Source organism: Pinus tabuliformis, chromosome 2_1 (assembly GCF_031772625.1).
Source record: "Pinus tabuliformis cultivar Carrire ecotype Pingquan chromosome 2_1, CPIR1, whole genome shotgun sequence".
NCBI lineage: Eukaryota > Viridiplantae > Streptophyta > Pinopsida > Pinales > Pinaceae > Pinus > Pinus tabuliformis.
Window position 1 is genome coordinate 434,799,709 of NC_142299.1, and position 15,510 is coordinate 434,815,218.

General features: G+C 42.8%; 2 protein-coding genes and 1 pseudogene across 2 annotated transcripts; 2 read left to right on the top strand and 1 right to left on the bottom strand.

Annotated features, from left to right (window-relative positions):
• Positions 1–1,276: 1,276 nt before the first annotated feature.
• On the top strand, positions 1,277–11,937 carry LOC149200760 (disease resistance protein Roq1-like). The gene is made up of 7 exons (XM_089401056.1): positions 1,277–1,914; positions 2,028–2,543; positions 8,474–8,655; positions 8,753–9,318; positions 9,444–9,719; positions 11,462–11,640; positions 11,775–11,937. The coding sequence occupies exons 1-7, from the start codon at positions 1,277–1,279 to the stop codon at positions 11,935–11,937; spliced, it is 2,520 nt and encodes an 839-aa protein (XP_089257182.1).
• A 356-nt stretch (positions 11,938–12,293) lies between these two features.
• Positions 12,294–12,641, bottom strand: LOC149200761 (LOB domain-containing protein 11-like). Its single transcript, XM_089401057.1, has one exon. It carries the CDS (start codon positions 12,639–12,641, stop codon positions 12,294–12,296), a length of 348 nt encoding a protein of 115 aa, XP_089257183.1.
• A 542-nt stretch (positions 12,642–13,183) lies between these two features.
• LOC149200762 (peroxidase 12 pseudogene) lies at positions 13,184–13,768 on the top strand (annotated as a pseudogene).
• The last annotated feature ends 1,742 nt before the right edge of the window (positions 13,769–15,510 follow it).

Here is a 15,510-nt window from a genome sequence, read left to right on the forward strand (position 1 = left end):
GCATGTAGTCCCATGCTCTAACTATGTAGGTATGTAGTACTTCCAACAACCCTACCGCCCTCACCGTTGATTGGACTAATCAATGGAACCATAGATTGAGCCCGCACGATTCCACTCCACTAACAATCTATAAATGTGTAGCCAACGGGTCATAAGTGCCAAAACTTGGTAGCGTTCATTGTTCTGAATCTGCACATTCATGCAAAACGCAGTTCGACACTCTCTTGGAATGAGCACCGCTCCAGGAATTCAAAGCTGCTCGCGCCCTCGTTGACTATTTCCCTGTGGCTGGCTCATCCGATCAACACTAGCTACACTGATCTCCATGCTTGCGCAACAACGCCTTAAAAAAACAACCAGTCAGCCAACCTCCACGTCGACCAGGAGCAACGCCCTTTTGAAAAAGTTGTGGCGAAAAAGTGTGATCATGCAGGAAAATGATCACGGCAAGCGGGCACCAATAGAAAACTCAACCACTCTTGGGAAATTGAAAAATCAACAATTATCAACACTATCAGATTTGATTGAGGGTAAAAGATTATTTGGATGATCGGTCGTGCGTCTTTTTAATTCAACAACTACACAAATTTAAATATCAACAACTTTGAGAAATCCACAACCATCAAGGCACGTGTAATTGTTTGATGTTTACGTACATCACTAGTATCATTGAAACAACAATAATATCATTGAATCTGATAAGTGTATGGAAAAAATCTACAAATTAGTTTAAAAAATAATATAAATTTTGGAAAATTTTGGTAAGATTATAAATTTTTGAAAATTTGGATTATAGCTATTTAATTTTAAGATTCAAGATTTTGAGTTTTAAAGATTTTTGACAGTACTTAATCTATTTTTATTATAAAAAAATTTCAAACACTCCATTCTGTTTTTTTTAATTTCTTTTTAACCAGATTCCAACCAAAAAAACTAGAAATATATAACAATATGTATTCATCTATTCTGATAAAATTAAATTTAAAATCCAAATTCCAACTTAATAACTAAAATTTAATAAATCCATAACTGTGACATTAACTAAAATTTAATAAATCCATAACTGTGACATTGTTGTGCATGTACGTCTACTTCCAGTGGTTTTGCAGAGTAAAGTGTAAATAACTAGTTATTGATACACAAACACAGTAGCAAAGGTGCAGCTTGTAACTTCATTGGAGTTGCGAGATCATTCAGTCGAAAACATAGAGGTTGAGCTCACATTCCCCAATATCTGTAACACATTTTGGTTATTGCTTCTGTTATTCTATATCCAATGGCAGATATGATTAACTTGACAACAGTTGGTGACGCTACTTGCTCGGCATCCTCCACCACATCCATATCACAGGGCAATAGCTGCAGCTATGTTTTTGATGTATTCATAAATCACCGTGGTCCTGACGTGAAGGAAGGCCTCGCCAAGCATATCTACCATCGCCTGAAAGAACATGGATTAAGAGTATTTTTGGACCAGCCAGAATTGGAAAAGAGAGATAGCGTGACTTCTCAAATCGAAGAGGCGATTCGAACTGCCACGATCCATGTTGCAATTTTTTCTCCAAGATACGCTGAATCTAGTTGGTGTCTCAAAGAATTAGTATTGATGTTGGAGTCGGGCTCAACAATTATTCCTGTCTTTTATCATGTCAATCCTTGGGAGCTTCGGTGGACGCGGAGCCAAGATGGAGTTTATGCTCGAGCCCTGAGCATACTCCGGTGTATCCTTCTGTGTAAAGAGGACGAAAATGGAGCGTATGCTCGAGCCCTGTGCATGCTAGAAAAGAAGACAATAATAGATCCTCAAACCAATACAAGGAGGCCACGGCATAACCCGAACACGATTGAGAAATGGAGGAATGCCCTTTCTATTGTAGCAGACAGAAGCGGCATTGACCTGAAGGCGTGTAATGGGTAAGAGCGCCCCTGCTTCTCCCTTCTTAGCTTTTAATTTGGTGGATTCATAAGGATATCGATATCTTTTAGCCGTTCCTTACAGACAGACATTTATTGTGGATATTATTCAGTGACGAAGAACTGCTCGTTGATGAGATCGTTGAACAAGTTCTGAAAAAAGTTCGCAGACCACTTCTGAATGTCGCTAAATATCCAACTGGCCTGTTTGAAAAAGTAAAGGATGTGGACATCACAGTGTCACTGCAACGGCAAAGCGGGAAGCCCAGTATTGTGGGAATTGCGGGTCTTGGCGGAATTGGAAAAACGACCCTTGCCAAAGAATTATTCAATCGAGAGATGTCAAATTACGATCGATCTTGCTTCTTGTCTGATGTCAGATCAGGAAATTTGCTTTCCCTGCAGAGTAACCTTCTTAACCATTTGAGTCTCTCGAATGTACATATAAACAACATTGATGAAGGCATGGGGGCCTTCAAAAGGCATATCTCTTTTTCTAACCAGGCTCTCATAGTTTTAGACGATGTTGATCATAATAATCAACTAGATGCATTATTTTCCCCACTTAAAGATACTATTCATCGAGGAAGCTTAATTTTAATTACAACTCGCAATAAAGACGTTGTTGGGTATTTTTAATGGAGAAAATACCAAAAACCAGTTAAACATTCACCACAGAGACGATGCTCTGTTTACTCTGTCCAAGATCTTTTGACAGGGATCCTTTCTAAAAACAAAATTACTCAGAACACAGTCCATTACACAGTCACAACAAACATTTCTATTGATTTAAAACAAAAAGACTGATACATATTTCATCCTCTGTGCAGAGAGGGATTTACAAAACAAACTCTGTTGCAGTCACAGATTTTCCACTGCTGTGGATATTACAAAAACATCATGGTGTTCCTCTGTTCTTCAATGGGAAGAGGAAAACATTACATTCTGATTTCTATATCGCACTGTTGTGCATTTACAAAAAAAATCGCACTCTTGTGCGTAGCCACCACTCACAATACAAAAGGAACAACAACACACTACTGTCGCATGTAGACTATATTTTTTTTAACATATGACAACGTGTATGAAAAATATATATAAAACATATAAAAAAAACTTATATCAAAACGTGCCCATAACTATATTAAATGTATGGGACGTATGCCCATCACAATATTAAAGGCCGCCACCAAAAACTACGTAAAAGCATTAAGACCATAAATTCATCACCTACGGCGGTCAACGGGAAAACGAAAAAAATTTGATGTGCCACGGGCGGATAGCACCATCGGGAAATCAATGGCTGAGATCGCGCGCCCAGATCACTTGGCTGATCCAACGAGCTTCGCACACCAACCTCGGGAAAGACAAACGGACATTAGCGTCTGGGGAAAGCGGTTTCGTTGTTCGTACTGGGGACGCGTGGCGGAGAGTGATGGTGTTCGGAGCCCCTCCTGCTCGTACAGTCTTTGGAGAATGGCGGTGCGGGGAGACCGGGCGGTTTTCCAAAAACCACCACGCTGTTCAAAATTAAAATTTAACACTCCCCTTTAATTTTAACAGCCGCGCGTTCGGTCATTCCCAAACACTTTCTCAAAAATTCGAAACTCTTATGAACCAGTGGCTTTGTCAAGATGTCTGCAACCTGTTCCTGGGTCCTGCAATGTTCTAGGACAATTTCGCCATTGTTCACCAATTCTCTGATGTAGTGAAACCTTGTATCGATGTGTTTCGTTCTTTTATGAAACACAGAATTCTTTGACAAAGCAATAGCAGAGCTATTGTCACAAAAGACCACTGTTGCTTTTGCCTGCTCTTGGCCTAAGCTTCTCAACATTCTTCTCATCCATACTGCCTGACATGCTGTTGCTGTCGCTGCCACATATTCTGCCTCTGCTGTAGACAATGCTACTATGGACTGCTTCTTAGAAGCCCATGAGATGGCTCCTAAACCCATGTTAAAAACATAACCGGAAGTGCTCTTCCGATCATCTACACTTCCAGCCCAATCGCTATCTGTGTACCCAACCAAATCTAAATGTTCTGAGGCATGATATAGAATTCCAAACATTTTGGTACCTTTGACATACCTCAAAATTCTCTTTGCTGCCTGCCAATGTGCCTCCTTCGGCCTCTCCACGAACCTGGAAATTAAACTAACAGCATACATTAAATCAGGCCTAGTTGCTGTTAAATACATAAGGCTGCCCACAATGCTTTTATACAAGCTAGGATCAAAATCCTTGCTGCTGTCCTCTCTGCTGAGCTTTAATCCCATTACTGTGGGAGTGATTGCTGCCTTGCACTCTTGCATGTTAAATCTGCCCAAAACTCGATTTACATATCTTGCTTGAGATATAAAAATTCCTTTTTCATTTTGATCTACTTCTATGCCTAAGAAGTATCTCAACAAACCCATGTCAGTCATTTCAAATTCATCCTTCATGACTGATTTAAAATTCTCAATAATATAAATATCATTTCTAGTGAAAATAACATCATCTACATACAAGACAACAATTAAAATTTTACCATCCTTTTCCTTGATGTAGACTGTGGGTTCTCCTTCACATTTGTCAAATTCATTCTCCAATAGATATGAATCTATCCTGCTGTACCATGCTCTTGGCGCTTGCTTCAGCCCATAAAGAGCTTTCTTCAATCTGCACACTTTGTGCTCTTCACCTTTCTTCTCATATCCGAGAGGCTATTCCACATAAACCTCTTCCATTAACACTCCATTTAGGAATGCTGACTTCACATCCATTTGGTAGACTTTCCATTTGTTTTGTGCTGCTATGGACAGCACTGCTCTCACGGTTTCCATTCTTGCAACCGGGGCGAAAGTCTCCTCATAATCTCTCCCATACTGCTGCTTGTAGCCTTTGACAACCAGCCTTGCTTTATGCCTTTCAATCTTGCCTTCAGCATTGCTCTTGGTCTTGTAGACCCATTTCACACCAATGACTTCTTTGCCTTTTGGTAATTCAACCAAATCCCATGTTTTGTTTCTCTCTATGGCATTCATCTCCTCATCCATAGCTTCTATCCATTTCCTATCTTTAATTTCATCCTCGAAATGAATAGGATCATCAACATGACAATACAAGGCAAATAAGGAATTCATTCCTTCTTCATAAATCTCACTTAAATTTCTAAACTTCTTACCTCGTTCACTTGGTGTGCAAGTGCTTGAAGATGCACTTGAATTTCCTCCTTGTGGTGTGCTTGGAGAAGCACTCTCATTGATCCTCGAAGGTGTACCTTGCTGTTCTTGTGTTGGTGCTGCTGTTTGGGGATTCATTTCAGCCACTTCCTCTTCATCCTCATCATGAGACAAACAGTTTTTAACATTCACTGTTTTCTCTATGCTTCCATCCCAAGCTTCCTCTTCAATGAATTGAACATCCCTGCTAACAAAGAACTTCTTGGTAGATGGAATGTACAGCCTGTAGGCTTTGGATTCATCACTGTATCCAATGAAGATGCATTTCTCCCCTTTTCTGTCCAACTTCCTCCTTAGCTGATCTGGTATGTGTGCATAGGCCACACATCCAAAAACTCTCATGTGGGTGACTCCTTGCTTTCTCCCACTCCATGCCTCTTCTGGCACTTTGTTCATGACTGCTTTTGTAGGACACCTGTTCAAAATGTACACTGCACAATGTACAACTTCAGCCCAATAATCATTTGGCAAATGCTTTGCCTTCAGCATGCTCCTCGCCATATCCATGATGGTCCTGTTCTTCCTTTCAGCAACTCCATTTTGCTGTGGGGTGTACCTGGCTGTAAACTGTTTATGAATTCCATTTTCTCTACAAAACTTTAGGAATTCATTGGAGATATACTCACCTCCTCTATCAGTTCTCAAAACTTTTATATGCAGCCCGCTTTGGTTCTCCACAAGTGCTTTGAAATTTCGGAATTTCTCAAACACTTCACTTTTGTTTTTAAGGAAATATGCCCAAGTCTTCCTTGTAAAATCATCAATGAATGTTAAGAAATATAGGCTGCCTGCTAATGATGGAGCTTGCATTGGTCCACACAAATTTGAGTGGATAATCTCTAAGGGTGCCTTTGCCCTTATGCTTTTCCCTGATGGAAAACTCTCTCTATGTTGTTTGCCCAATATACAACCTTCACAAAGGCTGTCCGGTTTCTCTATCAATGGTAATCCTTTCACCATTCCTTTTCTGCTCAATAAGTTTAGACCTCCAAAATTTAGATGCCCGAATCTCAAGTGCCATAACCAATTTTCATCCTTTGGCACACTTTGGAAGGCCTCTTGGGTGACTGCTGCCATTTCCCTTTTGTTCTTCATGTCTGCCCTGATCCGGAGAGGGAACATCCTGTTCCTTGTCATCTTCACTTCAGCAATGCATCTTTTGCTGGGTGGTATGTCTATGATGGTGCACACATCATTTACAAAGTAAACATTGTAACCCTTTTGGACAAGCTGTCCAATACCCAAGAGGTTACATCTCATTCCGGGAACATAGTATACATCTGCTATGGTTTTCTTTTCTCCTTGTTTTGTAAATATTTTTACTTCTCCTTTTCCCATAACAGACACTTTACTATCAGTTCCTAGTGTGACCTCTGATTTCAAATTCTGATTTAAGGCTGAAAAGAGGGCAATGTTTCCTGTCATATGGTTGCTGCAACCTGAGTCTAAAAACCATATGTCCTCACTATGTGTTTCAGCCATGTTACAAGCTAACAGGACATTTTCTTGACTGCTGTTTTCTCTTGTAACATTTGCATTTTGTCTGTTGTTCATATCATGCTGTTTCTTTCTACAATCACTAGCATAATGTCCATACTTTTTGCAATAATAGCATTGAACATTAGATTTATCATACCTTTCTCCTTGAGCCTGATACTGATCTCTTTGTTGGCTGCTGCCTTGACCTTGGTTCTGATTTGGATTTCTGCCTCTTCCTTGTGTATTTGATGGGCTGTTCCTTCCACCTCTGTTCTGGCTTCTGCCTCTTCCTCTTCGGTTTCCTCTTCCTTGACCTCTTCCTCTTCCAAAGGACATCTGGGTCTTGAAGGCTTGCTCAAGAGATGAGTTTTCATTCCTACTCAACCTCTGCTCATGTGTTATCAGTGATGCATGTAGCTCATCAACTGAATAGTTTGAGAGATCCTTTGTCTCTTCAATGGTGGTGACTATGGCATCAAACCTTGAGGGTAAGACCCTCAATATTTTCTCCACAATCCTTCTGTCTTCAATGGTTTCTCCATGAGTTCTCATTTGTGTGATTACACCAATCACATGAGTGAAGAATGAGTCAATGTTATCTGACTCCTTCATGCACAGATTCTCAAAATCCTTCCTCAGCAATTGCAATTTTGCTGTCTTCACTCTCTCCATGCCTTGATAGGCTGTCTTAAGGGTTTCCCATGCTTCATTAGATGTCTTAGCTGCTGCTAACCTTGGAAACACACTCTGGTCTACTGCTAGATACAACAGCATACGGGCTTTTGAATCTTTCTTCCTATTGCTCTTCAGCAGATCTCTCTCTGCTGGAGTTAATCTATTAAACTCAGTTTCATCTGCTGGTTGTTCAAAACCTTCCTCAACTATTTCCCATAAATCTTGGGAGGCAAACAGGGCTGTCATAGTTATTGACCAGTAGTCATAGTTCTTCCCATTAAACTGTGGGAGCTGGGTGTTGAACAAACCCATACCAGTGCTTGTGCTAGCCATTCCTTGACTGTGTATTTAAAAAAAACTGACTGTCTCTTCAATAACAAACAAGATAGCTATGAAGAATACCTGAATCCTTCGTTGTCTGAGTCTTCTGTCTGCCTGAGAAGTTTTGCTGCAGCTTCAAACCTTCTCCCTTCAGCTTCTTTAACTTCTTTAAAGAGCCTGAACCTGCTCTGATACCACTGTTGGGTATTTTTAATGGAGAAAATACCAAAAACCAGTTAAACATTCACCACAGAGACGATGCTCTGTTTACTCTGTCCAAGATCGTTTGACAGGGATCCTTTCTAAAAACAAAATTACTCAGAAAACAGTCCATTACACAGTCACAACAAACATTTCTATTGATTTAAAACAAAAAGACTGATACATATTTCATCCTCTGTGCAGAGAGGGATTTACAAAACAAACTCTGTTGCAGTCACAGATTTTCCACTGCTGTGGATATTACAAAAACATCATGGTGTTCCTCTGTTCTTCAATGGGAAGAGGAAAACATTACATTCTGATTTCTATATCGCACTGCTGTGCATTTACAAAAAAAATCGCACTCTTGTGCGTAGCCACCACTCACAATACAAAAGGAACAACAACACACTACTGTCGCACGTAGACTATATTTTTTTTAACATATGACAACGTGTATGAAAAATATATATAAAACATATAAAAAAAACTTATATCAAAACGTGCCCATAACTATATTAAATGTATAGGACGTATGCCCATAACAATATTAAAGGCCGCCACCAAAAACTACGTAAAAGCATTAAGACCATAAATTCATCACCTACGGCGGTCAACGGGAAAACGACAAAAATTTGATGTGCCACGGGTGGACAGCACCATCGGGAAATCGACGGCTGAGATCGCGTGCCCAGATCACTTGGCTGACCCAACGAGCTTCGCACACCAACCTCGGGAAAGACAAACGGACATTAGCGTCCGGGGAAAGCGGTTTCGTTGTTCGTACTGGGGACGCGTGGCGGAGAGTGATGGTGTTCGGAGCCCCTCCTGCTCGTACAGTCTTTGGAGAATGGCGGTGCGGGGAGACCGGGCGGTTTTCCAAAAATCACCGCGCTGTTCAAAATTAAAATTTAACAGACGTGCTCACAAGCTCAGGGATCGCAGAGTCCTCTATTTACACGCTGAAAGGCCTAGATCGAGAGCACTCGCAAGAACTATTTTGCTCCCATGCCTTTGGTCAGTCCCGTCTTGCGTTGGGATTTGAGGAGGTGGTGGAAAAGTTTTTGGATATCTGCAATGGGTTGCCCTTATCTTTTAAAGTGCTTGGAGCCCTTCTTTGTGGAAAATATGATTTAGAATATTGGAGAGCGCAATTGCACAAAACCTCCAAAATACTTCCCAGCGATATTCAAAGCACACTTAAAATTAGTTATGACGCCCTGGATAAAGAGGAAAAACAGATATTCTTAGACATTGCCTATTTTTTCATTGGAGAACATAGGGATACCGTCATCAGAATATTGGACGGATCCGGTTGGGAAGGATGGCTGGGTCTTCGTAACCTAGAGAACAGAAGCATGGTCGAGGTCGACAGTGAAAACTGTATAAGAATGCATGACCAGGTCAGAGACCTTGGCAGAGATCTCGCAAAGGAAACTCCTGAGCTTCGGCTTTGGTGGTTGACTGACAGCTTTCTTCATAATCTTTCTACGCGATCTCCTGTAAGTATTTTGTAGATTTCAACCGGCTTCAAAATAAATTTGCGTTAATCCTTTGAAGTTTTGAAGTATTACAACTTTGCAAGATTGACCATCTTGTTTCTAACAGTTCGAGGTGATCAATTCAGGTGCGTGGAATTAGCATGGTTCACGCAAATGTCTCTGATCAATCTTTGGAAACCCTTGCGGACAGCTTCAACCTAAGCAGCTTAAAGCTGCTTAGAGCTGAAGGTTATTTTGTTGAACGCCTATTCCGGGCTGGGCAGTTACCACAACTCATATATCTCCGCTGGGAGAATTGCCCGTACTCGTCCTTACCTTCCTGGGTTTCACTAAAAACATTACGTGTTTTATATATACAGAAGGTGAGCCATCTGCAAACACTGTGGCAACATGAATCTCAGGTAATCTTTTCTTTTTTTCTTTGAAACAGATTTTTGTTTTGTTTTTCTCCAAATTATAAAAGTTGCTTGCACTTGAGAATTGTCTTCCCATACCACAATGCCAGAATGTTCACATTTACAGTGTCGAACCCACTTTATTAATGTACATTGCAGGCACCTCTAGAATTGAGGGAATTGTATATTCGTGCTCCCCTTTCAAAAGTTCCAAAGTCTATTGGAATGCTGAAGCACCTCCAAAAATTTGTCTTGTGGGAGAGTCACCTAGAAATTTTGCCAAATGAATTATGTCATATGGATTCCTTAAAACACCTTGCATTAAGGTATTGCTGCAGTCTGCAGGCTCTCCCAAACTCACTAGGGAACTTAACAGCTCTCCAAAGTCTTGACTTGGGTAGCTGTTTTGCTCTGCATACGCTCCCAGACTCGGTTGGGAATTTAACAGGACTCCAAAGTCTTGACTTGAATGGGTGTTCTACTCTCCAGACACTCCCAAACTCGGTTGGTAACTTGACGGCACTCCAAAGGCTTGACTTAGGAGATAAAATGGCAGTCACTCAAAATATTCTATTGATTCTTGAATGATTACACACATATTTATACAATCAGTAGTCTTAAGATAGGAATGCTATCTTAGATGTACAATAGTGTGGTTGAGAGATTCTCTCAACCACACACTAAGCTAGGAGAAACTAAATTCCTATTACATAGGAATAAACTCCTCAAATAGAAAAATACAACCATAGACAAGTAGGAATTAATTATTTCCAACTCCCCCCCTTAATGACTACTTGTCATGATAGTCAAATCCACCATCATCACACAAATTGCATGTACAAAACCTCCAAAAACACAATCTGCCGCCCTCGGACAGATCCACAACTTCTCCGATCCCACGGATCCCCTTGAAGGTGAATTGGCGCGATCCTGAATGAAAAACCCGCACCCATTGGCGCGATTAATGGCCTAACAGACACGCCAGTTGGCCTTCCTGGCATTGCTGTTAGCGCGAAAAACGCCAATCCCCTTCTACTCAGAGAAAATCATCTGAGTCTGAGCCAGGTGTTCTGCAGTCCACCTGCTCCTACGAGCACAAAGCTCTCGTGTACACACAACCACAAAGGCACTTTAAGCCACACAGGCAATTCCGCCACACAGGCAAGCTAGCTTCAAAAGACACTTCAGCCTCAAAGACCATATAGATGGTTTCTAGCTCACCACCAACCATTCAGCCACAAAGGAAAGCTGGCCACAAAGGCACTTCAATCACAAAGACTATATAGATGGTTTCTGGCTCACCACCAACCCTCACTTTCAAGTGATAAAAGATGGTTTCAGGCTGACCATAAACCATTACAAAGTGGTTTTAAGATCACCACGAACTTCCAAATGCCTTTTCAAGGCTTACATTCAACATTTGGAGTTTCTGGTACATACAATGACTATTACAATAACATGCTAGGGAGTCTATTCCACAAACCACACTAAAACAAAAAATCTACTTTGTTGTCCACCATAAACGTTGTCGTTGCTCCTTTGATATCACTGTTGCACAAAATTAATATTTGGTGCAATTCAACCTTGTTACCCACCACATTTGCATCATCTTTCTGATTTAATTGTCTTGGATTTACCTGCATGATTTGTTAGAGTAGCTAATTCTAACAAAATCACTCCATTGAGTTAGCTAAGCTCAATGATTATAATTCCAAAACATTTATAAATACCACATTTTATTGTTGCAGTGGCAGCATATTACCAAAGAAATTCGAACGCAACTATTATGGCTTCTCCATCACCATGCTAATCGGCCCTCATTTCAAACTGATGGCCTCCATAGTGCCTTGCCAAGTGAAAGAAATCCTCCGCCCAGGCTTTCTCTGCCTCCAGGGAAGTCTCCGGTTTTCTTTTCACTACTACACACGTGATGATCTGATGATCTCACAATGATGGAAACTCTTCCACCTCAACCAGCTATAAATACTCCTCAACCAACGAGGAGTATTTAATCTACTCCACTTTCCGGTGCTTCGATCTCGTGGATTGAAACTCACACAGGTCGGCCTTCGGCTCGACCTCCACACCACAGGTTGGCAGCCGCTACACCGATCTCAACGGCCACTGTGAGCACGTACCTTCGGCCCCTTCGTTCCACATCCACGCTTCCTTTGCAGTAGATCGCGTCTCCACACTCACCGCACCAGATCCAAGACTCAATTAATCCCAGACATATCAAGCTGAGATAATAAGAAATCTACCTGCCATAGAATAACCGAGCACAATTTATGTGCACAATGATCTTTAGAATCAACTCAACAACTGTTCCAAATAGCACTGATCGACGTACTTCGACGCTTTCCAGCAACTCTTCCACATGATTGATCGGACTTGGAGGTGCGCTCCCCTTTCAAATCTACACACAACAGTGCACGTTCACTAAACAACGCAGCAGTGCACTCCCATTTCGAACCTACAACTACACAAGTCGGCTGGACCTTTCAGGGACAGATGGATAGACACATAACCTGCAACTTCGACAATAATCCTGTCCGACGGCTCAAACACAGCGCAGAGAATCTACTTCCCCGCTTGCCCTCTTCTTGCACCAAGATAAAATTGCAAATCGCAGACCTGCTGCTGTAGCTGGCAAACGGCCCCTGCACAAACATAGATGGGGTCCCGCACTCTCGCCCCTGCTTCATATACCATACTACTCACTGCGTCATCTCTGTGCTCCTTATCAACATCCTGAAGAATCCTGATGATATTGCTAGCTCCAAATACTCTGTGCACAGTAGCAAACTTGTGAGGATCATTTGGTGGGAAGTAAGGAGCCAGCACACACTTGTCTCCACACCGCCTTCTCAGTGTCCTGCAAGCAGCACAGGGGGTTGCCACTTTTGTCCTCTGATTTCCCTCACTCATCTTGTAAATCTGTGGGCTCCTTCACATACAACGCTGGAAATAAACTTCAATGTCTATTGTAATATCCTCCTTCACTGGCAATTGAAATGTGAAATTGAAGGATGAAGATAGTGGGGAAGCCATGAGAGGCGTTTAATAGACGTGCAAGCAGCGGGGCTTGCGTACTCTCCCAGGAAATATGAATTCACCTACCAACGCGTCTTTCTGATCCCATTCGCCGCCGCCGAACTTTAGGAAGAATGTATCCTTCCGTCGCCTCGCCTTGGTAAACCGTATCTTTATTCCGCCCAGAAGATCAGGATTGCAAGAAAATTGGATCACGATGTCATTTCACAAACCAAAATTGGACTCTCGCAGTACCACTCAGTATTGGATCCCCAAAGGCCAAGAATATTGTTGCCGCTATTTGGTTGACCACCTGGCAGTTGAAGCAGAAGTTGAAGGACAAGTGGCCGTCTATTAGAAATACCTGATCCACACGGTAAAAAATATTTATTAGCAGCCACGCACGACTGCATACATGCAGATCTCTGGCTTTGAAGATGCCGCAAATCCAGCAACAAATCTCAGTTCTTCTGATTCACTTAATCAGCCTATATTCTGATCTTCTTTCCTTCGCTTCAATCAACAGCAGATCCATGCAGCGATTAAACTGCACCTCCTCCTTCACGGTGAAGTGCTCCAACAAAGAGGGTGTCGACCTTCAATCCATCAGAACCCGACAGATCGACCTTGATGCGACCTCTTCCAGGCATACGAGATACAACACCTCCAAGAATCTCAACGTTACAGACCTCGTTGCTCTTTCAGGGGGACACACCATTGGCATGGGGCACTGCACCTCCTTCACCGACCGTCTATACCCGACGCAGGACACTAGTTTGAATAAGAGCTTCGCCCAGAGGCTGTACACTAAGTGTCCTTCCAAGACCTCCACCAACACCACCGTGCTGGACATTCGCACGCCCAACGTGTTCGACAACAAGTATTATGTAGACCTGATGAACCGGGAGGGCCTGTTCACCTCCGGTCAAGATCTCTACACCGACTCCCGCACAACCGCAATCGTGAAGGAGTTTGCCCTGAATCAGGATTTTTCTTCCAGAACTTTGCAGTGGCCATGGTGAAGATGAGCCAGCTCAACGTGCTCACCGGATCCAAAGGGGAGATCAGGCATAACTGTTCCGCTAGCAATCTGGCCTCGACAATTGAAGTGGCGGTAGAAGACGTTATTGGATCTTATGCCTCATTCATGTAAACTCCACTGTCAACACAACGAGCTCAACTCGACGACCAACACTAAGTTGAATAATTCGATATATATATCACTCTTGAGATGCTTGGTCAAGCAAAGGCCAGTTTGCAGTATGTCAGATAGGAGATGAAGCGGTGCCCCGGTGGATCGACCCTCCATCAAGATGCAGCAGATCGGCCCTCCAACTGATCCGCCCTACAACAACCACCTACTGTAACGATCCAATGCAGGTAGCGTTCACCAAAAGGCAAATTGTGTTCACTGAGTGGTGAGAGCAGAAAATGCTCACAGAAGCCGAACTGCAAGGGCCCCATTGCGACAACCGCAGTACAAAATAGAGCAGTTGCAACGCTTCCTTGGAAGGCTTCGGAACTCTTGCCCTTGCCCTTTTTATGACTTCTTCTGTAGTACTCTTTCCCATGTTCCTTACACAATAGAGGCCGCTTCACATCACCATTCACACACAGGATTACGTGGGTTCTCACACAGCCACACATCCAAGGATGTGTATCCGAGATCTCCCGCACTCACATCAGATTCACTTCCATGATCGGCTCCCGCAGAGATCAGACGAGGGCAACGGAGACTTCAGGATCCGTTCGTGGAGCTGCTGCATCCTCCTACGAGATGCATCACTCAACCTGTGTAGATGGCTCATCAAGACAACCGAGATTTGACAACAATACGATGATCCCAGCAGCCACACCAGGTGTTTTCTCCAACTCGGGGCATCTCTCCTTCTACATGGCAGGACTAAAAAATGGACAAACAAATCTTAAATCCTATGCCCAGGAAGGGCCAAGCCCCGGACGGGCCAGGCCCTCACGGGCTCTGATACCAAGATAAAATGGCAGTCACTCAAAATATTCTATTGATTCTTGAATGATTACACACATATTTATACAATCAGTAGTCTTAAGATAGGAATGTTATCTTAGACGTACAGTAGTGTGGTTGAGAGATTCTCTCAACCACACACTAAGCTAGGAGAAACTAAATTCCTATTACATAGGAATAAACTCCTCAAATAGAAAAATACAACCATAGACAAGTAGGAATTAATTATTTCCAACTTTAGGTGGGTGCTTCTCTCTGCAGAGGCTGCCTGACTCGGTTGGGAACTTGACGGGTCTCCAAAGTCTTGACTTGGGCGGATGCTCTCGTTTGCAGACACTCCCAGGTTCGATTGGAAACTTGACGGGCCTCCGACGTTTTCACTTAGGTGGGTGCTTCTCTCTGCAGATGCTTCCAGACTCGGTTGGGAACTTGATAAGCCTGCAACATTTTCATTTGAGTGGGTGCTCCGCGCTGCAAACACTCGCAGACTCAGTTGGGAATTTGATGGGCCTCCAATATCTTGACTTGGGCGGGTGCTCCGCTCTGCAGATGCTCCCGGACTCGGTTGGGAGCTTGACAGGTCTCCAACGTCTTCACTTGGGAGGGTGCTCCGCTATGCAGACGCTCCCAGTCTCGATTGGGGATTTGACGGGTCTCCAACGTCTTCACTTTGGCGGATGCTCTGCTATGCAAACGCTGCAGACACTCCCAGACTAGATTGGGAATTTGAGGGGCCTCCAACATCTTCACTTGGGCCAGTGCTTCGCTCTGCAGACG

Excerpts from the sequence above, each read along its gene's own strand:
- LOC149200760 (XM_089401056.1), top strand. The coding sequence starts at position 1,277 with ATGGCAGATATGATTAACTTGACAACAGTTGGTGACGCTACTTGCTCG. Across the intron at positions 8,656-8,752 it reads GAGCCCCTCCTGCTCGTACA|GGATCGCAGAGTCCTCTATT; the intron begins GTCTTTGGAGAA and ends TCACAAGCTCAG. Across the intron at positions 9,720-11,461 it reads TGTGGCAACATGAATCTCAG|TGGCAGCATATTACCAAAGA; the intron begins GTAATCTTTTCT and ends TTATTGTTGCAG.
- LOC149200761 (XM_089401057.1), bottom strand. The coding sequence starts at position 12,641 with ATGAGTGAGGGAAATCAGAGGACAAAAGTGGCAACCCCCTGTGCTGCT.